Source organism: Spermophilus citellus (genome assembly GCF_964194105.1).
Source record: "Spermophilus citellus genome assembly, chromosome: 7".
NCBI classification, from domain to species: Eukaryota; Metazoa; Chordata; class Mammalia; order Rodentia; family Sciuridae; genus Spermophilus; species Spermophilus citellus.
This window is the reverse complement of record NC_138188.1, coordinates 49,281,060-49,306,257: the sequence shown is the minus strand read 5'-3', so window position 1 is coordinate 49,306,257 and position 25,198 is coordinate 49,281,060. Positions and strand designations below refer to the sequence as shown.

At 37.7% G+C, this 25,198-nt stretch overlaps 1 protein-coding gene across 2 annotated transcripts in view; it reads left to right on the top strand.

Moving 5' to 3' along the window:
• Positions 1-25,198, top strand: part of LEKR1 (leucine, glutamate and lysine rich 1) — a 195,819-nt gene that overhangs the window by 125,118 nt on the left and 45,503 nt on the right. For both annotated transcript variants that reach the window (XM_081302792.1, XM_081302791.1), the window contains 2 exons: positions 402-605; positions 19,075-19,168. In XM_081302792.1, the coding sequence (XP_081158918.1) occupies positions 402-605; positions 19,075-19,168 (298 nt within the window). The remainder of the gene's footprint in view (positions 1-401; positions 606-19,074; positions 19,169-25,198) is intronic.

Sequence of the window (25,198 nt, the reverse complement as noted above, 5' to 3'; positions counted from 1 at the left end):
AAATGGACTTATCTTTTCTTCTTAGTTGTTTACATGTGTCATACCTAACCCAGTGTTATCATGTCCTATGATTGTTCCTTGACTTTGCCTCTACATAGAGGGGAAAGCTCAAGATCACAAAGCTATCATGTTCTAAATATCTTTACTTTTTAAGGTTACAGTTACAGTCTCTAATTTCACATGAGCTTTACATATACCTTTGATAAATATAAAAACATACTATCTATGGAGCTGGGGTTATGGCTCAGTAGTAGAGTGCTTGCCTAGCAAGTAAGAGGCATGGGGTTTGACCCTCAGCACCACATAAAAATAAAGAAAAGAAAAATGTTATGATAAGGAAAACAAAACACTATCTAATACATGCTGGTGAGATTTTTAAAATTTTTTCGGTTCCTTTTTAGGCACACTAGGCTGCTTAAAGAAAAAGAAGACTCTTTAATGACTTGTCAACAAATATATAAAGCTTTACAGGAAGAGCTTACTGCAAAAGAAAGGCAAGAAGAAGACACAAAGAGAATAATTAACCTCTCAGAAAGTGAGCTAGAGATAACCAAAGTTCTTCTGAATCAGACAAGACAAGAGGTCACAATGCTGAAAAATGAAAGGTGCAGTTTCTTACAAAGCTCTTTTATCTTTAAATCAGTGTCCATATATATTTGAAACACCATTATCCTACATACTTGTAACAGTGAAGTCACAGGACTAAAGACACATTTTTCTGCAAGGTCACTGCATTTCACTATCTCATTTTACAAGTGATTACACTGAATCCCAAGTCAGTTAATGACGTGGTTAAAGGCCTCATAGTTTAGTAAAAGTAGGGATGGAATTCAAGTCTCATTTGGTGTCAGATTAAAAGAAAAAAAAATCACATTCCACTAAATTTCACCTGGGCCAATGATTGCTAAATTCTATCATTTTCAACAGAAAAAAATATATCTTTTTAATCACATTATTTGTCTTGGTTTCTGAAGTGCTGATACTGGACCCAGGGCCTCAGCATTCTGGGCAAGAGCTTCATGTCACTTCTCTGCCCACCCTTCTTCCCTCCTTATCTGTCACCATTTTTTTTTTCCGAGAGCATACCACAAGCAAATGTACCTCCTTAGTGATACTGAGGATACCAAGAAGCATATTGGTCCAGCCTTTCAAGATATTTTTGTCCAGTTAATTTGCTTTAGATTATTAAAACTCTGCTTTCTTCCTTCCTTGTTTTACCTTGTGTGTCTTCATTCATTCTTTCTGAATCTTTTTGGTTTAAATGCATATCTGCAAAGGCTTTTTGTTGCTGTTAGTTGTGGTGGTTTTAAAATCTGGGAATCTTTTTTTTTTAATCTGGGAATCTTTAATGTTAAGAGTTTATCCCATTCACATTTATTAATAATTATTATATTCCAGAAGAACCCAAATTCTATAAGGGCAGGAATTTTTGTTTTGTATTATTCTCTGTAGCAGAAAGTACATGATAAGCCATTTGTTTTTCATTGTTCCTATCATTTTTATCTTTTATCTTCATTTTATTCTATTTATGGGTATAATTTAGAAGACTTATAGTTATTTAATTCTTCTTTAAAATGGCAGATATTTTCTGAGGAAGCATCTGGGGATAGGGCTAGGGAAGTGGGTAGCAGGCAGCTTATAATTAGGTAATCAGGTTTCATTTCTTTTCTTTTCAGTTGTAAATGGACACAATACCTATATTTTATTTATTTATTTTTACGAAGTGCTGAGGATCAAACCTAGGGCCTCACACATGCTAGGCAAGTACTCTGCCACTGAGCCCCAACCCCAGCCCCAGGTAATCAGGTTTCTTGTCTCAGAACTCTTCTCACCAGTGCAGCCATAGGCAGAGTAGCATGAGGCCTTTGTAGTTCACAGGCCAAACTGACTTGGCTTTGGTTCTTCTAGAGATGACTTTGCATCTACTGCCCTTTGACTGAATAAGAGGAACAATCACAGACATTCCTCAAGGTTCTCGAACGAACCTGACTTTCTTCTCTTCACTTTTCCTTCCTTCAGTAAATCCACCCTGTTTCTCAGCTGAGTCAGTTAAGCTTTGATTTGAAGCACCAGTAGGACCTCTAAATAGAGCTGTCCTTAAGAAGTTAAAGGAGAGATGGTCCCTCCAAGAGAAGAAGCTGGACTCAGGAAACACTTTGGACACACTGAGACTTGGCGACATCTAAGAAGATGGACTAGGTCCAGGGCTGTCTGAGAACCTGCTGTGCTACTCTAGAAGCACCACATCCCCCCAGGCTGTGGGGCATACTTGCTCACCGAAGGCCCGAGCCCAGCTTGCTCCCAGCAACAGCGTGTGTTTTTATAAATCCAGATGGTCTCAGATAGGTGCCACTCCTCAGGACAAGGGAGCCCTTACTGAGGTCACAAAATGTGCAATTTAGAAGCTAGGTAGCTTCAGAAGAAGAGAGAAACAAACATAAAAAGCCAGAACTAAACCTAGGGGGGGTAAAAAAAAAACTAATAAAAGTTCTGACTTGAAAGAGGAAGGGAAACGGACCAGGAAGCAGTTAATCCATTCATACAGGCCTGTTGAACTATGCGCGGCTTTCTCCTACGCACAAAGGATTGGGTCTCTGAGGGACATGCAAGTCTACAGGTAGTGATGGTCATGGACACCTCGGGGCTGCTGAGAACCTCGTTTTAGATGGGGAGGATGTCAGAAAGGTTCAGCGTAGTGCTGTAGAAGTGTGGCAGCTCTTGTGTGGGGGACAAAGGTCTTTGAGGCTCAAGTGTGTTCTCAGTTCTCTATAACAGACTTACATATATAAGGACGTGTCATAAGGATATGTGTTTTTGTCTTCTGTCATTTTTTTAATAGAAAACTATAAACCCTCTCCCCAGAAAAATACATATAAAATCCAGCAGATTTTTTCAGGATGCTCTTTCCCTTCATGTGGCATGACCCTATGACTGAACATACCTGCTTCCTCCTTCTTTTCCCTCCTTCCCTGCCCCACTCCTTTCTTCCATCCCTCCTGTTTTCTTTCTTTCTCCCTCACCTTCATTCCTCCCCAGCTGTCTCACATATAGTCAACACATTCAGCAGCCTTCGGGACATTATCTTATCTTGTCCACACACTGCCCAGGTGAGTTGCCCTACACCGTTGTGTGGGGCCAGCAGCAGGGCTAAGGGGCCTGAACATCAGCCTGGACTCTGCGCTTCCGGCAGCTTGCCACAGAGGAAGGGACTTATTTCCTTGGAAAAGCATGCCATCTTTCCTTGCCAACCCCTGTGTCCACAGGTGTACCCCCAGACAGAGGGAGCACTTTTTCTAATTCACCAACCCAGAAGAGAAGCCACTTTCATATTTGCACAAAGGCACTGGCTAGCAGAGCTGTGACCCTGACCTCTGACACAGGAGTCATTGTGTACATGTTATAGATGAGGACACTAAGGTCAACTGAGGCTACGCTCTGACTCAGGGTCCCATATTTGGCAAAGACAGGAACAAGCTCTGTTGTGTGTGACCTTATAACTCAAGTTCTCTTCTCTCTGGTTTGCACAACTTTTCTTGAAGAGCTGTTTTCTCAGTTACTCTCCATGTGACTGCTGGTTCTCAGCCAGGTTGTAACACTAAGTCTCCAGGGGACTCACTGACCTGCAGAAGGCAGAAAACCTCATGTTCCCCTCTGTGTCCCTTCCGATTCTACTTCACGTACACCCCATCCACTAAGTGAGTGTGAGAGGGTGTCCTCCAGCACCTTGACGAATCAGAAGAGATGAGAGCACTTGACGTTGAGCTACTTCAGTGAGGTGGACACAATGAGCAGTGGATACTATACCTAGTATTAGATATCAGAATGGCTTCGGTGATACGAGGGTTCTAGGACGTTGTGGCAGTGTGGCTTCATGTAAGAAGTATGGTTGTCGAATGCAGGCAAGCACTGATTTAAATCCCAGTTTGACCAGCATGAGAGCAGGCAGCTTAACCCCTGTGAGGCTTCTTTTCTTTACATGAAAAATGGTCATATTAACAGCAGCTATCTTTTGTGAATATTAAAGCATCCAGAATCGTGGCCATCAGATTATAGGTGCTCAGTAGGTATCAATTTCCTCTTTTTCATCTTTCTTGAAGTTGTAATTCCCTTCAAGCATCATATTGTGTTAATTTATACCCTGCACTATCCATGCAGATATTCAGTAAATATCTGTTGAATTCAGTATTATCTGCTTTGCTCATACTGTTGTAAAAATTAATCCTCAGAGTAATTCAATTTGGATGTTATCCCATTAGTTTAAAGCATTATGAAATGAAGCATTCTAAGTGATATTCTAAAATAATAAATCTTAGCAGGTTTTTTCCTCCAAGATGCAGCTCTTTCTCTGATACCCTATTCATCAGTAGCTTCAAAACAACTGGTTTGCCAAACTTCTCATCTCAGCCTTTAGTGGAGATAGGAATTGTGACAAAATCAAGATGATCTCTTTGATTGACAGTGTGAAGATGTCTTCACTTGTGAAATAGAATGTAAAGCTGTTGTTTTGGCAGTATGCTTTGACATTTGTTTGCAGTTACATTTTTTCTATAATTAAGGGAATCTAGATTCCTAAATGTCTGTAAGAAATGAAATTCTCGTTCGTCTCAGAATTGAAAACTATTTTTTTAAAAAAATACTCTTAACTACAAGTATTTCCCCAATTTTCCTATTGTGTCAACTTCAACAATTCTATTTAAAAACAAACAAACAAACAACTATTGCACTGGGGATGTAGCTCAGTGGTAAAGCACCCCAGGTTCAATCCCAAGTACCAAACCCCCTGCCTCAACAAAAACCAATCTGATGACATTGCAGGTTAGAAGGTGAGGAATAGCCACACTTCCTCCGCAATCTATGCAGAACATCGGCAGCCAGCTGCCGAGCACCCTGGGCTGGTCTGCCCCTGTGACTCATTTACTACTCAGGCTTCATTTCTTCTAAAACTGTGAGAATGTATAAACATAGTCCTAAGGAGCAACAAGAAAGAACCGCTGTGTCCCCAGAGACAGAAACAGTGCCTGACACCCAGCAAACACTCAATAAATATTTGCTGTGTATATGGGTGAAAATGGATTTAATTCTAATCAAACAGCTGGTACCATTGTAAAGCTGGGAGGCCCCCAGCTTCTCTCCAGGCCCAGAGATCTTCTGATTTGCAGCATCTGAGCCAAGAGTGAAGTGCAGACTGTGGATTCTAGTGACAATCATCCTTATTTTAAATCTGTGTTGTCTTCTATAATTCTAGAGCATCCACATTGCTAGAACTGGCTCTGAAGAGAAACTCTGCTGCCTTAACAGCTGCAATTTTTATAACATGAAAAATATGACCAGGCCTCTAAAATTAATGTTCTAGTTCTCATAATTCCTCTAGATTCCTAACAGAAACTCCTCCTGACAACCAAGTTGGTCCATCTAATTTTTTTCTATATAAGATCACTATCTCTTATCAAAGTCTTAAGATGGGTTTTTAGTGTGTGGGTTTTCTCTTTGGAGTCCATGTTATCTTTTTCACACACAAGTCACTGCTGTATACTGCTTGTTGCCTGTGCCATTCTAGTCCAGGACTACCAGTGCTTATAAATGACATATTTATTCTCCCTGCTTGTTCCATTCAACACTCACTGTGAGCCCTTAGAGTCAGAAACAGGCTCAGCAGGAAATGAAAGGGGTGTAACAGTGTGTCATTTCTGTAACCATAAGGTCAAGCAAGTTACCACCACAGATGGAAGCTCACATTTTTATAGCAATTCACTTAAAACACCTTATACTTTGTGGAAGTGTCAAAACAGACTTCATAATTCTGAAAATTCTGTGAATAATGATCACTTAATTTCTAGCATTTGAACCCTGACCTACTATATTTTTTATTAGTTTTATTAGTTCATTTTGACATAATTACATAAACATGGAATATAATTTACTCAGTTGTAGTCCCTAGTACTTGCCCTTTCCCTCCCCTCTTCTCTTTCCTTATTCTCTTTCTTTTACTCTACTAATTTTTCTTTTATTTATTTGTTGTTTTTTTAATTACTGCATTATAGATGTATATAATGGTGAAATTCATATATGTACATAGGAAAGTTTGGTCAGGTTCATTCTACTGTTCCCTCTTTGCCTGTCTCACCTCCCTCCCCTTCAGTCCCCTTCCTCTATTGTACTGATTTCTCTTCTATTTCCATGGGAGTCCAGTCCCTGCCTTTTTCTTTCCTCCCCCCACCCCCACCTCTTGTTTTGATCTAGAGAAGACATTCAACCCCTGACTCTAGTTCTGGCTTATTTCACTTCACGTTGATGTTCTCCAGTTCCATCCACGTACCATCAATGCTGTCATTTCATTGTGTTTTTTTAAATGGCTGAGTAAAACTGTATATTATATTATATTATATATATATATCACATTTCACCATTTGTCTGTTGACAGGCACCTGGGTTGGTTTAAAAGCTTGGCTATGGTGAATTTCTCTGCAATAAAAATGTGACTGTATCCCTACAGTATGCTGATTTTAGATCTTTCAGATATATTCCAAGGAGTGGGACAGTGGGGTCATATGGTGGTTCTATTCCTCATTTTATGAGGCATCTCCAACTGCTTTCCAGAGCAGTTATACTAGTTTTCAGTTCCAGCAACCATGTGAGTGAACCTTTTCCCCCTCATCCTTGCCAACACTTATTATTATTTTCTTGATATTGCCCTTCCAATTGGAGTGAGATAAAATATCAAAGGAGTTAGGTTTGCATTTCCCTGATTGCTAAAGATGTTGAACATTTTTCATTTATTTATTGGCTATTTGTATTTCTTCTTTTGAGAAATGTCTATTTGATTCTTTTCTCATTTATGAATTGGGTTATTTGTTTTTCTTTTTTGGTGTTAAGTTTTCTGATTTCTTTATATATTCTAGATATTGATTCTCTTTCTGAGCAGCAGCTAGCAAAGATCTTCTCCCACTCGGTGGGCTCTCTCTTCTCACTTGTTTCTTTGCTGGGCAGAATCTTTTTAATTTGATGCCATCCCACTTACCAATTTTTCATTTTATTTCTTGCACTTTAGAAGTCTTGTTAAGGGAGTCAGTGCCTGTACCATATGTTGAGTGTTGAGTCTATATTTTTTTCTAGAAGTTGCAGAGTTTCTGATCTCATTCCTAGGTCCTTGTTCCACTTTCAGTTGACTTTTATGTAGAGTGAGAGATGGGGATCTAGTTTCATTCTTCTATATATGGATATCCAGTTTTCCCAGCACCATTTGCTTAAAAGGCTATCTTTTCTCCAACCTATGTATGTACTTAGCACCTTTGTTGAGAATCATACAACTGTATCTGTGAGGGTTGGTCTGGGTGTCTTCTGTTCCATTGCCTTCATGTCTGTTTTGATGCCAATACCATGCTCTGTGGTATAATTTGAGGTCCATCATTGCTCTTCTTGTTCATTATTGCTTTTGCTGTTCTGGGCCTCTTATTCTTCCAAATGAGTTTTAGAACAGTTTTTCCTAGTTCTGTGAAAAATGTCATGGGTATTTTGATGGGGATTGCACCACATCTGTGTAGTGCTTTTGGCAGTGTGGCCATTTTGATAATATTAATTCAACCTATCCAAGAACATGGAATGACCTATTATATTTTAGCTGCAATGATCTGCAATACTTGTATAGGTTTTGTTCTAAAGGGATAGATACAGCAATTATGCTTTATTATGAGTCCATCAAAGGAATGCATATGGAATGGATTCTGCATTTCATGATATAAAAACTGTAACTATCTTCAGGGAGACTAAAGAGTCAAGCATCTCATATATTCAATACCATCTATTTTGTAGTAAAGGTAACTTTGAAGATATTTGCAGGCACCATCTGGAAATACTCATTGGAATTTTCTAATCTTATTGAGACCCTATTTTAATAATTAAAAGTTTCTGAAAGGACTTGGGATGTAGCTCAGTGGTACAATGCTTACCTCCTGGGTTCAATTCTCTGCACCACATTGAGTGCTGCTCTTTTTCTTGATCAAGTATACTATTATAAGATTCTAATAATATACCTAGTTGTGTAATATCCCTTGAAGGTAAACCATTGTCCGAGTTTCCTCTTGCTGTTAAAACAATTGATCATAAACTTAGTGGCTTAAGGCAACATAAAGGTATTATCTTATAGTCCTGGAGGTCAGGAGCACAATTAAAAAGTTGTTCTTTAATTCAGGTGTGGTGGCATACAGCAGCAATCACAGCTTCTCAGGTGACTGAGGCACAAGGATCCCAAGTTTGAAGTCAGCCTGAGTAACTTATTGAGACCCTATTTTAATAATTAAAAGTTTCTGAAAGGACTTGGGATGTAGCTCAGTGGTACAATGCTTACCTCCTGGGTTCAATTCTCTGCACCACAAAAAAAGAAAAACAACTGTTCTTTAAAAGACACTGGTAAGAAAATGAAAAGCCATAAATACCTGTCTCCAGAATATATTAAAAAAAAAACTGTTTCCAGAATACATAAAGAACTTTAGAAACTCATTTATTATTTGAATGTACACAACCTAATAAAAAATGAGCAAAAGATTTGTGTAGACACTTCACCAAAGAATATATATAGACGACTAATCAGTATATAAAAATGCTCATTGTCATTAGTCATTCATAAAATGCAAATTAAAACCACAATGAGATACTACTACATACTTTTAGAATATCTAAGATTTAAAAGCCCTTCAAGTGTTGGAGAGGATGTAGAGGAACTGAAACTCTCATACCCTGCTTGTGGGAATGTAAAACGGTAGAGCTTTATTGAGTGATGGTTTGGAAGTTTCTTTATGAGTTAAATAGGTGCCTATTTTGTTTGAAAGACATTGTACTCCTATATATTTACCCAAGAGATACGAAAGAAGCATATGCCCACACAAAAACATATGCACAGATATTGATAGTAGCTATATCTGTAGTAGCCATATCTTTACAACCCCCTAACAATCAACAACAGGTGCATGGATGATTTGTGCTGTATTTGTACAGCCAGATACCACTTGGCATAAAAACAAATGAACTATTAATACATAATTCAGTATGGATGAAATTCAAAATAGTTATGCCAAGTAAAAGATGCCAAATCAGAAAGAATCTACTATAGGATTTCATGTATAGATATGTATATGTGTTCTGAAAATACAAACTGACCTAGTGACAGAAAGCAAACCATGGGTTGACTGGAGATAAGAGGGGCAGGACTTGGGGATTATGAAGGAGCACACCCTATCCCTAACATCTTTGAACCCAAAGAAAGTTGAGAGAGCTAATTTTTTTCCCAATGAGCAAAACCCCTAATGCCCTCTTCTGATGTGGCCAAACTGGATAATGAAAAAGTAGTACATCTTAGGAAGGAAAAGCCAGGAACTATGGAGAAAACTGGGCTGAGAAATTATCACCAGGAGAAAGGACCATAGCAAGAAATGTCCCCTACTTACACAGCAGGGTTCTGGGTCTCCAGAGATGCCACAGACTCTGGGTGCCAGGTGATACAGTGCACCCGCCCCTCAGTACAGCTGAGGACAGCACCAGCCACACCGGTTACCAGACTTGGCCATTTCACTGTTCTTACCTCTGAAATGCAAGAAAAGGGACGTGCTCCATTCTAAACAGAAGTTTTAAGAGATCCTGTGTTTTGATGTTTTTTCTTTACTGTCTGCTACAAAGACAACATTCCAGGGTAAACCTGCCCTTTGGGCTACATCCTAGAACAACCCACATGAGAAGCAGACGACATGTGACATGAGCCAAAGTGAATGTTAACACTGTCTTTCAGATGTTTCTAAAATAAAGGAGAGCAGCCAGTTGGGAAGTTGGATGCACCAGTGTCAGACGTCAAAACAGATATGACTACAGGGAATTTGGGAGCTGTTGGCAACTGGCTTGCGTTAGAGGAAGATGAGATGTGAAGGAGACAGAAATGTCTAGAGACATTTGGGAGAGCCGAAGTGAAGTTTTAGTGAGACCCCATTTGCTGTCCTCATCCCTCGTTCCTTTTGCTTCACTGCCTTTTCTCCAGGCATGGGGCAGGTTATCAGAACCTGCTGGGTATGGCTCATCTTATAAAGGACAGACCTTTACAGTGTGGATTGGAGCACACTTTCAAATTTGCTGGATTTTGAGCACCATTTGAATAGGGACCCTGTGTGTTCAGCGCCGGCTGTCAGTGAATCCCATACTCAGAAGATAGTCCCACTTACCACTCCCTTTCCCATTCCTTCACCTTCATCTTTGCCTTGAATTCTCTCCTCCACCTCCCCATTCTCTGTGCTCAGGCTTTATCAATAATTGTTTTAGAAACACCGAGTACACATGGAGAAGGTTGATATAGGTATAAAGTATAAAGAAATACAAGATCTGTGTACTCCATTAGGACAAAGAACCCCACCATTAGCTCTGAAGTCCCTTAATGTTCCTCCCTGGTCCCAGATTCTCCTTCCTCAGAGGTAACACAGCAGGTAGATGGAAGGGAACTTCCTCCAGCTGATCAAGCACATCTACAAAAGCCACAGCTAGGGTCCCTTGTGCGCTTGCATCGCTCTAATTTTACCAAGTATGTTTCTCTTCCTGAAAAGTGTAATGTAAGATTTGTGTGTATTTAATATACACAGAAATAAAATCATGTTGTATGTGTGATTGGCACTCGACAGTATGTTCCTGGAATTTATTCCTGGTGTGTGTGTAGCTGAGGATCATTCATTCTTCATCTGAATTTGTGTTCTCTGGTATCCCATGTTTATCCATCCTGTCTGCCTTAGCTTTATTTCATAAGTTTTGATATGTAGCAATTTCATTATTATTCTAAGTATATTTAAGTACCACCTGTGATTTTTATTTGACCCATGAGTTATTCAAAATACATTTTTTAAATTTTTAAGATGCATTGAGATATTTTATTTTTGTTACTGACATTTCTTTAATTTCAGAGAATATTGATTATAGATCATAAGAAGTAAGATATAAAGTGCATATGTAATTTAAAAATTCTTAACAAATTCTTGCTACATTAAAAAATTAAAAATAAATAAAAATCAAATTTAAAAATATATTTTACTTAACCCAACATAGCAAAATGTTATTTAAATACAGGATCATCTTTAAAAGTTATTAGGGGTAGTTTAGATTGTGAATGTGTACATGTGTGCACTTTGCTGAGGATAGAACCCAGGTCCTCATGTGTGCAAAGCAAGTGCTTTACCATTGAGCTACATCTCCAAAGCTGAATTTTGGAGATGTAGCTCCAAAGTGTAAATAAAGTGTAAATAAAATACCAGGTCTGAAAATTTATATTAAATTTTCAGACCTGGTATTTTATTTACACTTAGAGCACATCTCAATTTGGAATAGTCATATTTTAAGAGCTCTATAACTATTTGAGGGTAGTGGCTATCAAGTTTGGCAAAGCAGGTGTATAGCCTAAAATTATTTGAAATTTGCTGAAACTTTCTGGCCTCGAATGTGGTCAATTTCATATGAGCTGGAAAATAATTATGTATTTTTCTGCAACATGTGGCTCTGTATATAAAATTGATCTTAGTGCTTTCCATACATCTCCTGTATCTTTACTGAATTTTTCTCTGCTTGGCCCTTGGTTGCAACCTTGCATGGCCAGAGTGTGCAGTTGTGCTTCCAGGGCCATCTGTGTGATCCTGGGTCGGCTTAGTTGTAACCAAGGGAGCTATGCCGAATTCTACCACATGGTGAGGGTTTGCCTGTTTCTCTTTACAGTTTTAGCAAGTTTTGCACCATCTATCTTGAGACTACTTTATTTGATGTGTATAAGTTTAGGAATATTCATAGTAAGTCAAACCTATTATCATTTTCAGCCCCCAATAATGACTTGTCTTAAAGTCTATTTCCCTGATAATAATATAGTTATATTCTTTCCTCCCTGTAATATATCCCTGTTAGATCTTTTCCAGTTTCTTCCTTTCAGTCTTATATTTTAGGAATGTCTTATATTTAGGAATGTCTCCTATACAGAGCATAGAACTAAGCTTTGTATCAAGTCTGTTTCTTCTCTTTTACCTCTATTGTGATCATTGTGTTAAGCCTTTTCTTTCTCCCCTGCCCCCCTTTTTTTTCCTTTCTGTACTATTTTCTCATTTTAGGCCTATCGTTAGAAGGATTTTTTGGTTTTGTGTATTAGTGCATTTTTCCACTAATAGTATATTTTTATTTCTATTATTTTAGTAGTTATTTTTGAAATTTTACCTCCAAAATTTGTATCTAAACTCCTCTTGAATAATGAACAGGATGGAGAACACTGGAGCTCCAATAGCTGCCCTCTAACATACATTCTACCTCGTGGTCCAGTTTTCTAGTTCTTTGTGTTAGCTCCTCTAACTGCACATAATCAGAATTAATATTTTAATCAGACTGTATTAGTTTACACTTACCTACATGCAGAGCTAACTACATAATTTTCAGAGCCTGTTGCAAAACGGAAATATAAGGTTCCTTGTTAAAACAGTGGGAAAGCAGCATTTTTCTTTCTTTGACAGTGTCTCTCCCTCTCCCCCTCCTTCTCCCCCTCCCTCTCCCCCTCCCTCTCCCTCCTTCCCCCTTTGTCTCTCATGCTGCCACGTGGTCTTTTGTTTGCTATTTAATGTCCTTTAAGTTCAGACTTCTACAGGAACCAACCTCCCCAGGCCCTGGCCCTGCTCCCATCTGGGGCAGAAGTGTCAGTCCCTGGGAGAAGCCAGGGGAACAGTGACTGAGAACTGTCTGGGGGAGGCAGGACAGTGGCAAGAGGCGTAATTGGGTCAGAGCTGGAACACTGAGACCTTAGTGCCTGCTTGATTCATCTGTCAGACTCCACTTACAAACACAAATCCAAAGATAAAAACAGTAGGGCTCCAGGGTGCTAGCTGCACCACATGAACCCTGAAGCCTGGCGCAGCTGCCCCTGACACAGATGAGGAGCCTCTGCCTGCGTGGGGGCCAGTTTCTTTGCAGACCCTTTCTTGCTTTCTGACCTTCCTTCTGAGACCACCTTCCTTCCTGCAGAGCACATTCTTTGGAAGTTCCTTGAACTGGCGTGGCGGTAAGTGCTCAGGTTTTATGGACATCCATATCTCAGCCTCTTTCTGCAAGATGGCCTTGGGGTCCCAACTTCAGGTCGGTGTTCATTTTCTAACAGGTCTCAGAGCACATGCCTGTGCTGTTTTCTGTCATCCTCTGTTGCTGTCAAGAGCTAGCTCTCAGATATTTATGTTCCTTTCCGTATTTCCTCTCCAAGTTCTAAGATCTTGAACTTTGCTGTTCTTCATTTTCACTCTGAGGTGTCAGGTGTGAGGTTTATTTTTGTTTGTCGTGCTTGGACTCCAGTGAGCTCCCTGGACTTGCATGTGGGTTTCAACAGACTGGACTCTTCCCTCAAACGTTGCTCCCTCCTACTTTCCCTCCTTTGCTTCTTATATATTGATTTATTTATTTATTTTATTTTTTTAGTTGATGTACACAAAACCTTTGTTTTATTTTTATTTATTTTTATGTGGTGCTGAGGATCGAACCAGGTAAGCACTGCACCACTGATCCCCAACCCCAGCCCCCCTCCTTTGCTTCTGAAGGGCTGAATAGACGTGTCCTCCACCTCTCAGCACCTCTTTTATATTCTCCATACATTTTACTCCCAACACTGCACTGGATAATTTTTTGAGTCATGTTTTATTTTTTTGTTGTTGTGGGGGGTTTTTTTTGTTTTGAATTTTTTTTTTTTTTTTTTGGCTATTGATGGACCTTTATTTTATTCACTTATTTGTATGTGGTGCTGAGACTTGAACCCAGTGCCTCACACATGTGAGGCAAGTGCTCTGCCACTGAGCCCCAGCCCAGCCCTTCTTACTTCTTTTTTCCAGCTGTGATTAATGTGCTGCAGAACCCTCTGCTGGGTTCTCATTTCAGCCCCAAGTTCAGTTTGTTCTTAGTCATTTAAGTCACTCTTCTATTTCTTCTAACATGCCAATTATCCTTATTTTATATCTCTGTCTGAAAATTTAGTATCTTGGAATCATAGGTTGGATTATGCTGCCATTTGTATCTGCTCATTCTTCCTCTCACTGCCATTTCTTAACATTTTCTTTTGTATTATAAATTAAGAGTTCTTAAAGCCTTATCTTTAGGAGTCCTGTATTATAGATAGATTTCTTCCAAATATCTTAATGTTTTTCCTGTGAGGCAAGATTAACCCAGCACCACATTAAAATGCATTCTCAGCATGAAGGTTTTTGGACCATTCAGGTAGTAGGAATTCAAGATACAAACCTGCACCAAGGCTGGTTTGTATTTAGAAATTCTCCACCTACCACAACTTCAAAGCAGGTAATTTCCGTTTTGTCCTGAAGGATGACTACACTATAAATACTCAGAGTATGCATTTCACACATGCTGCGTGAGCACAGTTCCTTGCAGACCTTTGCCCATCCTGGTTGTGGACTGGTCCTCAGGTTTCAAAGGTGCCTTCTAGGAAGGATAGGCTGCTGTGCCCTCCTCATGGGGTTCTTCCTTTCACTTCACCTTTTTAATCTCTTGGCTTGGAATATTTTAGAGATATAGAAAAGTTACAAAGACAGTACAGAGAGTTTGTTTCCTTTGGCCCATCTCTTACAACAATAGTATATCTGTCAAAACTAAGAAATCATCATTGATATATTAACTTAACTACAGACTTGATTCAGATTTTACCATTTTTCCACTGAGAACTTTTCTCTGGCCTTTCATTTGAGTTTTGCTCTCTGCATCTTTCTCACTTTTTGACCAATTCACTGAAAAATTTCCGGCATTTTAACTAGAATTTATTTTCAGTTGGAGAGTTATTAAGGTACCTAGTCTGACTTGATTCTGGAAATGAGGTCTTGGAGTTTGAGGTTTTTAAAATCAGTTTCCCTCAAATGATGTTCTTATCTGAATTACCAAATCAAATGTGTCTTGTGTTTGTGTCATTAAAATTTCCTAACCTAGAAATATAGGCACTATTTTTACAATGGTAAAGATGTTGAATAACATGAGAGTAGGCTAGAGATGAAGAGATCAGGCACTCTTGATAGGAGATAAGAGTCCAGGAACTTAAGGAGGCTTTGGGGCAGTTGGAAAGGAAAGGACGAAATGGTTAGAGGAACATAATGAAGCAGAACCTATAGAACTTGCTATATAATCTGCATTTTAAAAAAATTTATAGATATACAAACATTGTGTAGTGTTTGAGTCAGGTTAAACACATATACTTCCTAAAACACTTATCATTTCTTTATGGTAAAAACATTCAAGATCTTTCTCCTAGCTTCTTGAAAAGTTCAGTAGGTACTTAGCAACAGCACCCAGAACTTGCTCCTCACAGCAATTTAGTGCCCACTGACCAGCCTTTTCCCAGCGTCCCCCATTCTCACCAGCCTTCAGTAACTTCCATGAAGTTATCTCTTTTTATGTCCATATATGAATGAAATCACAGGGTACTTGTATTTCTGTGCCTGGGTTATTTCACTTACCATCATGATCTCCAGTTTCATCCATGTTGTTGCAAATGACAGGATTTCATTTTTGTGTCTGAATAGTATTCCATTCTGTATATGTGCCACATTTTCTTTATCAAGTCCTCAGATGATAGAGGCTTAGGCTGTTTCCATTTCTTGACTTTTTTGCAATGAACTTGGGAATGCAGGTGTCTCTTCAACATCCCAACTTCATTTCTTTGGGATATATATACTCTGTAGTGGGATTTCTGAATCAGATGGCAGTTCAATTTTTAGTTTTTTGAGGCACTTCCGTACAGCTTTACTAATTTACATTCCCACCAGCAGTGTGCAAGAGTTCCTTTTTCTCCATATCACTGGCATTTGTCATCTTTTATCTTTTTGACAATCACAATTTTATTGGAGTGAGATTACATCTCATTGTGATTTTGATTTGCATTTCCCTGATAATTAGTGATGTTGATGTTGAACATTTTCTTATATACCTTAGGAGCATTTGTATGTCTTCTTTCAAGAAATGTCTATTTGGTTCTAATGCCAATTTTTAAATCAGATTTTTATCTTGGGGTTTTAGTTTAGTTTATTTTTTGCAGTGCTTGGAATTGAATTCAGGGCCTCCCCAAGTTTTTTTTGAAATTCAACACAAATTAAAGACATGAATATAAGACCTGAAACAGTGAAACTACTAGAGGAAAACATGGGGAAAGCACTTCAGGAAGTGGAATGGGCAAGGATTTTTTTGGACAAGATCCCAAAAGCACAGGAAATGAAAGAAAAATAGGCAAGTAGGATACCAAGCTAAAAAACACAGCAAAGAAAACAATAATTCCCCCATTAAAAAACATTGAATATGAATCCCTTATCAGATGTATAGTTTCCCCTACTCTGTGGACTGCTTCTTCCCTAGGATTGTTTCCTTTTCTGTGCAGAGCTTTCTGGCTTGACATAATTTCACTGTTTGTTTTTGCTTTTATTTCCTGTGGTTTGGGGTCTTTTCTAGCAGTTTTCATTGTTTTAGGTCTTACATTTACATCTTTAATTTGTTTTGAGTCGATTTTGTAACTGGCAAGAGAGCCAGGCCTAGTTTGATCCTTCAGCACGTGGACACCAATTTTCCCGGCACCATTATTGAGAGACTGTCCTCTCTGCACTGTGTGTTCCTGGTATCTTAGCTGAAAGCCAGTTGGCTACTGTGTGTGCTCAGGCTTACTCCTGGGCTGTCTGTCCTGATGTACAGTCTGTGTCTGTTGTGAAGCCAATGCCATACGATCACTACAGCTTTGTCGTATATTTTGAGGTCAGCCTTCTGCTTTCTGCTTTGTTCTTTTTGTTCAGGATTATTTTGTATATTCATAATTTGTGTTTTTTTATTCACCATGCAAATTATAGTTTTGTTTTTTCCAGTTCTCTGAAGAATGTCATTAATATTTTGATAGAGATTGCCTTGACTCTGACTCTGACTTGGGGCATTATGGGCATTTTAACAATTTCATTCTTCCAATTCAGGAACACAGGATGTCTTTCCATTTTTCTTATCCTCTTTAACTTCTTTCTTCATTGTTTTATAGTTTTCATTGTAGAGATCTTTCCCCTTGTTGGTTAAATAAACTCCTATTTTTTATAGACAGTATAAATCAGATTGCTTTCTACATTTATATTTCAGATATATCCAGCAACTTTGATAAATTTGTTCATTAGTTCTGATACTTTTTAGTGGCATCTTTGGGGTTTCTTATATACAGGATCATTTCATCTGCAAACAGTGACAATATTACTTCCTCTTTTCCAGTTTGAATGCCCTTTATTTCTTTCTCTTGCCTGATTGCTGTGGCTAGGAGTTCCAGAACTTTGTTGAATAAAATGTTAAAAGTGGGCTTTCTTGTCTTTTTTCAGATCTTAGAAAGATTTCACATTTTCCTCATTCAGTATAATGTTAGCTTTTAACTTATGACATATGATCTTAATTATGTTGAGCTGTGTTCTTTCTGTATTTAATTGTTCCATGTTTTTATCATGAAGAGATGTTGAATTTTATCAAATGCTTTTTCTGCATCTGTTGATATAGTTTTTGTCCTTCATTCTGATGATGTAGCATATCATATATATTGATTCATGTTTGAACCATCCTGCATCCCACTTGATCATGGTGAATAATCTTTTTAATGTTGAACTCAGCTTGCTTGTATTTTTTTGAGGGTTTTTTGTTTGTTTGTTTGTTTTTTGCATACCTACTTAAAGGATATTGGCCGCTGGCGTTTCCTTTTTTGTTGTGTCTTTGTCTGAATTGGTTATCAGGATAATGTTGGCCTTGTAGAATGTGATTGGAAGAAATCCCTCCTCTTTAATTTTTTGGAATAATTTAATAATTGGTATTGGTTCTCCTTTAAAGGTTTGATAGAACTCAGCAGTGAAGCTATCTGATCCAGGACTTTTATTTGATAAGAAGCTTTTTATTACTGGTCCAAACTTGTTACTTGTTTTTCTGTTCAAGTTTTCTGTTTTTTCATGGTTCAGTCTTGGTAAGGGCTATGTGTCCTGGAATTTATCCATTTCTCCTAGCTTATCAGATGTATTGGTGTTGTGTTGTTCATACTAACCCATTAGGATCACTGTTATTTCTGTGGTGTCAGTTATGATGTCTCCCTTTTCATCTCTCATTTAAGTCTTCTCTCTTTTTTTCTCAGTTCATCTTAGCTAAGGTTTTGTCAGTTTGTTTACTTTTTTGAAGAATTAGATCTTTTTACTGATCTTTTGTATTTTTATATCTATTTCATTTATTTCTGCTCAGATCTTCATTATTCCTTTTGTTTTATTTATTTGGGGTTTGGTATCTTCCTGATTTTCTGGTGTCTTGAGTTACAGCAATAGGTTGTTTATTTGAGATCTTTCTGTTTTTGTGATGTAAACATTAATTGCTATGAATTTCTTTCTTAATGTGATATTTGCTGTACGCCATAGACTATTCTATATATTGTGTCTCCATATTCATTTATTTCAATAAATTCTTAAATTTCTTTCTTAATTTCTTCTTTGACCCACTGGTTGTTGAAGAGTAAGTTGTTTAATCCATGTAAATGTTTTGAGTTTTTTCTTGTAATTGTTTGCTACATTTATTGCATTACAGTTGGAAAAGATACGCAATACAATTTCAATTTCTTAAAATTTCTTGAGACTTGTCAATAATATTGACAAAACATTTATTGACTTTAAGGCATATTCCAAGGTGTTTTTCTTTGGTTCTAGAATTTAGTTCAAACTTTTTAAACCATAACTTACAAGATTTTATTATATTTGTGACTCCATATAAGTTGTTACTATTTCATGCAAAAAATAACAACTTATTATGAATTAAGAAAAAAATAATGCCTGAGAAGATACTTAGCCTTATATGCAGTGCTTATGAACTTCTGTTAACAATTAAAATGGTACACGGGGTGTGTGTGTGGGTGGGTGTGTGTGGGTGTGTGTGTATGTGTGTATGCGCTTGTATTGTAAAGAGGATAAACACTAAGCTGTGAGAGGATAGTCTGTAAGCCAGGAACTGTCACCTACGAAGAGTGTGAGGTACATTTTGACTCATCTCTGGGTTTATGGTTTTCAGGGAATTAATGCTGATGTCGCATCAGAAAAGCATCGAGCAGCTGCAGGAGACCATTAGACAGAAGATGCTTAGCGACGATAGCTGGAAGGAGAAGGTAATAGTGTGGCTTTCACCAGCCTGTGTCATATTTGCTTTTTAAAATTATGCCCATTTGCTAGAATACTGTTCCAGATAGATTTTTTTTTTTTGCTTCTAGGTACACTTTTGATCCCTTCTGGTATTTCCAACACTAAGTGTGTTTATGATGTGTGTATTTTCTAAAATATTACCCTACATAATAGGAAATTTAAAAAGTAAGAGCAGATTTTGAAATCTTGTAAGATTAAGATAGCCCTTGTTTCTCATGCAGAAGCATGATTTTTTCTGAATGTTTACTTTTTTCACATAAGTGTTAGAATCTACATTTGATCAGTTGGATTTTTGTTTGTTTGTTTTGGTTTGGTTTGTTTTGGTTTTTTGGTACCTGGGATTGAACTCAAGGGCACTTAAGCCACATCCCCAGTCCTTTTTTGTATTTTATTTAGAGACAGAGTCTCACTGAGTTGCTCGATAAATTGCTGAGGCTGGGTTTAAACTCAAATCCTCCTGCCTCAGCCTCCCGAGCTATCAGGATTATCAGGAGTACACCACTGCACCTAGCTGAACACGTTCTTTAAAAAAGGAAAATGTTCTTATAACTTCTCTTCTTCTCTTATAAGAAGATAATATAAAAGAATGGAAAATGACTTAAAGTCAGTTACGAACTTTCAAAATATTTGCCCTGGCAAAATAAAATGAGTTACCATTTAGCCTGCCATTATAAACAAATGTTTGCTTTTAGAGTATGAAAAAAAATGCACTGATTCTAATTTTTAGACTTTTGTTTATTTTCCAAAGTTGTAGCAGTGAAAATGTATTACTTTTGTAATTTTACATAGCATGAGTAATGTTTTTAAAATTGATAATTCCCACCTTCTTCATGAATAGCTCTAGTCACTGAGATGACAACATCATCTCCTAACATAGATTTTCAGTACTCCTTGATTGATCACTGGGCTCTACCCTGCACCCCGAAGTCTCCACCATGGAGCTACACTCCCAGTCTGGGTTTTTTTGTAAACTCTTAAATTTTTCCCTTGAATGGGAGGTGGCCCCTGAAACTCAAGATTGTTTGACTGAAGTCCTAACAATTTGTCTAGTTGTTATTGGACTCTTCTCCTCAGGGACTAGATCCTATAACTAACTTGTAACCTCTATCAATAAGCGGTGACCACTTTCAAACTAACATCTCCACCATGAATCCCCACTCTGCCATCAGCAAATTAAAACCCTTTAGGTGCTGTGGCTGGCTCAGGCCAACTCTAGTCTTTTCTGTTTCCAGTCTTCAAATGTATGAGCTGATAAGAGCCCTCCCTAAATCCTCACCTGCTCCCCTGTTCCTTAGCCTACAGAGTCAGGCAGTAATGATTGCTATGACTACAGTTCCATATTGGTGAAAGCAAAATTCGAGAGTATGGACTAAAGTTGCTGGAAGTGTCCCTCGTAGCACAGCCCTTCCTTTCCTTTCTTCCAAGGCCCACACTTCAATTCTTCTTAATGTTTACAAGCCTCATTGTACTTGATTATCTACTCTGCTTTTATTCATTTCTCCCATCTTTACCAAATCCATGTTTTAAAATTCAAAAAGAAGATGATCAACTTAACAATCCAAAATATGCAAAGTAAAATGACAGATAGTTTTTAATTCATTCAACTGATAGACTTGCTTTGGCACCACACTGAAGAGCTAGCGAAATGGTGTCTCACACTTTCTCTAAGACACTGGAAATTAAAGCAACCTTCTTAAGACTTGTTCGTTCGTATATATCAAGAGATACTGTAAATGTCCCTTCTCTGACTTGGAAATTTATCTGATGGAATTAACATGGATGGAGATCAGCAATCCTTCCCTTTCCTCAGACTTCTGAGCTCCCTATCTTAGACTATTTGGGGGAACCTGCTGGAGTATATGTGCCCCACCTGCACAGTCACCCCCACGTAGGATTTTCAGATCCATTTCACTGGAGAGGGCATCTCTGCTTCTGACCCACCCTAGTCTCCTGCTTGCTGTGCTCTGGTTGTGAGGCACTAACACTGAGTAGATTCAGCAGCTGACCCTGTAGAACTTTAAGCTCTTGCTTTATGCTAAGTTAATGTGATGGGGAAAATACTTGTAGGTAATAGTCTCAAAGTTCTTATTAAGACCATGATATCTGTCTCAGACGTCTTTAGGCATGTGTACTTTTCTATAGTTTGACTTCTTGTTAATAAACATCATTTAACTTGCAGTAAATCAAGCTCCAGGCCAGCAAAGCCAGGGAATGATAATTAGGTCTTGGCTGTGTTAGCTATTGAGATTACGAATAAAACTTCCCTAAAAGTCTTCTTATGATAAAGAAGAATCACTAATATGACATTGTCATCTCTTTCTTGGGTCACTGTGCCTTTGCGTAGGAATGAAATGTTCCCTTTATAAATATATAATACATGTATTAGAGTAAACTTCATAGTTTAAATGCCTTTAACGTTCAAAAACAGTAGACTGCAATTTTGCCTGTGCTTAATTATTTCAGAGTATGTAAAAAGCTCATAATAGGAGCAATAGTTGCTATGCAACAAGGATGGCACATTTTTAAAAAACAGTATTTACTAATTGTAATGGCTTTTTGTTTATTTGAAGTATTGCTTTGATCCAAAGAAAGCAAATTAATGTGCATGCTGAATCTTTAAACCTGGTCTCAAATGCACACTGTTGTTATTATTCAGTGAACACTTAGTAATTAAAAAAATCTCCCATAACCAAATTGCTTACATAACCAGTTCACGTCACTTATTGACTTGTTAATACAACAAGCAAATCCCAAATATTCCTTCCTTAGATCATCATCAAGACATTACATTTAGAAACATTTTAGAACTGCACTATTGACCCCTTTTTAAGAACTACATAAAACTTTTGAAAACAAAGTCTTACTTCTGGCTGAAGTCTCTGAATTGATAGTGAAAATGCAAAGGAGAAAAGTTTACTTTAAGAAATATTAAATTTTTCTTGAAGAGAGAAAAAAGTCTGAATTTTTTTCAAATGGAAGAGCCAAATGTCTAATAATTCCCAATGTGTTGTAATGGACTATTAATGAAATAAAAAAGAATAGCAGGTATAATACAAACTTTGATAGAGATGAAATTATTTATATAATATTTGTTAACATTTATACCTAATAAATATATGGCTAAAAAGAATCGGAAGGCACAGTATTATTAAATTATGCTATGTAACTTTAATAATTGAATTCATAATATGAAATTGTTAACACATAGAAGCAAAATCTATGACAGTAGCACAATATCTTGAGGGAAGAAATGGGAATCATGCTTCATAACAGTGGGTTATGTCCCAGTAAACCTACCACAAGTTGGAACTGCCATCATCAAGATACATTTAACATGTCTAGCATAGCTTAGCCCATCCTACTTCATATGTGCTCAGAGCTACAGGTATTAGCCTATAATTTGGCAAAACTGTCTAGCAGAAAGCCTATTTTATAATAAAGTATCGAACATCTCAAATCAAAGTTCAAAGTATAGTTTCTGCTGAATACATCACTTTCAACATCACTGTCCAGGTGAAAGATCCTAGGTTGAGGCCACCTGTATGCTGTTTTTCTTGTACGTGGATGGTGTGTCACTAGAAGGTAGACTGCATTACAGATGTGTTCTAGAAGCCTTAAAGAAAAAGACTGACAGCTGACAAGCCAGTAAAGGAGATAAGTTAAATTTAAAACATATTCAATCCAAAAAGAAGATAGAAAAAGAGAGAAAAGATAAGGTGGGCCAAATAGAAAACACAACATAGGACAGTGGATTTATTAAAGGTGTTCTTACCAACAATTACAATAAATATAAATGGTCTAAATCAGGCATCAGAAAACTTTTTGTAAAGTTCTGGCAAGTCTTGGTTTTATGGACACAACACCAGTCAACTTTGCCATTGCTCATAGTGTAAGCAGCCAGAATGAATGGGTAATGACTGGCCAGAGTTTACTGATCTTGGTCTAAATATCTCCATTTAAAGAACACAGTTTTTCATTTTGGGTAAAAATGCAAGACCCTACCATCTGTTGACCAGAAGAAATGCACTTTAATATGAAGACACAAGCAGGTTAAAAGGAAAAGATGAAAAAGATATACTATTCTAACACAAAGCTAGAGGAAGTTGGAATAGCTTTATTTTTTTATTTTTTTTATGTTTTTATTTTTTTTATTGGTTGTTCACAACATTACAAAGCTCTTGACATATCATATTTCATACATTAGATTGAAGTGGGTTATGAACTCCCAATTTTACCCCAAATGCAGATTGCAGAATCACGTCGGTTACACATCCACAATTTCACATAATGCCCTAATAGTAATTGTTGTATTCTGCTACCTTTCCTATCCCCTACTATCCCCCGTCCCCTTCCCTCACATCTTCTCTCTCTACCACATCTATTGTAATTCATTTCTCTCCTTGTTTGTTTTCCCATTCCCCTCACAACCTCTTATATATAATTTTGTATAGCAATGAGGGTCTCCCTTCATTTCCATGCAATTTCCCTTTTCTCTCTCTTTCCCTCCCATCTCATGTCTCTGTTTAAAGTTAATCGTTTCTTCCTGCTCTTCCTCCCTACTCTGTTCATAGTTGCTCTCATTATATCAAAGAAGACATTTGGTATTTGTTTTTTAGGGATTGGCTAGCTTCACTAAGCATAATCTGCTCTAGTGCCATCCATTTCCCTGCAAATTCCATGATTTTGTCATTTTTTAGTGCTGCGTAATATTCCATGGTGTATAAATGCCACATTTTTTTTATCCATTCATCTATTGAAGGGCATCTGGGTTAGTTCCACAGTCTAGCTATTGTGAATTGTGCTGCTATGAACATCGATGTGGCAGTATCCCTGTAGCATGCTCTTTTAAGGTCTTCAGGGAATAGTCTGAGAAGGGCAATAGCAGGGTCAAATGGTGGTTCCATTCCCAGCTTTCCCAGGAATCTCCAAACTGCTTTCCAAATTGGCCGCACCAATTTCCAGTCCCACAGCAATGTACAAGTGTACCCTTTTCTCCACATCCTCGCCAGCACTTGTTGTTGTTTGACTTCATAGTGGCTGCCAATCTTACTGGAGTGAGATGGTATCTTAGGGTGGTTTTGATTTGCATTTCTCTGACTGCTAGAGATGGTGAGCATTTTTTCATGTACTTGTTGATTGATTGTATATCCTCCTCTGAGAAGTGTCTGTTCAGGTCCTTGGCCCATTTGTTGATTGGGATATTTGTTATCTTATTGTCTAAGATTTTGAGTTCTTTGTATACTCTGGATATTAGGGCTCTATCTGAAGTGTGAGGAGTAAAAATTTGTTCCCAGGATGTAGGCTCCCTGTTTACCTCTCTTATTGTTTCTCTTGCTGAGAAAAAACTTTTTAGTTTAAGTAAGTCCCATTTGTTGATTCTTGTTATTAACTCTTATGCTATGGGTGTCCTATTAAGGAATTTGGGGCCCGACCCCACAATATGTAGATCGGAGCCAACTTTTTCTTCTATCAGACACAGAGTCTCTGATTTGATATCAAGCTCCTTGATCCATTTTGAGTTAACTTTTGTGCATGGCGAGAGAAAGGGATTCAGTTTCATTTTGTTGCATATGGATTTCCAGTTTTCCCAACACCATTTGTTGAAGATGCTATCCTTCCTCCATTGCATGCTTTTAGCCCCTTTATCAAATATAAGATAGTTGTAACTTTGTGGATTAGTCTCTGTGTCCTCTATTCTATACCATTGGTCCACCCGCCTGTTTTGGTACCAGTACCATGCTGTTTTTGTCACTATTGCTCTGTAATATAGTTTGAAATCTGGTATCGCTGTACTGCCTGATTCACACTTCCTGCTTAGAATTGCTTTTGCTATTCTGGGTCTTTTATTTTTCCATATGAATTTCATGATTGCTTTATCTATTTCTACAAGAAATGCCATTGGGATTTTGATTGGCATTGCATTAAACCTATAGAGAACTTTTGGTAATATCGCCATTTTGATAATGTTAGTTCTGCCTATCCATGAACAGGGTATA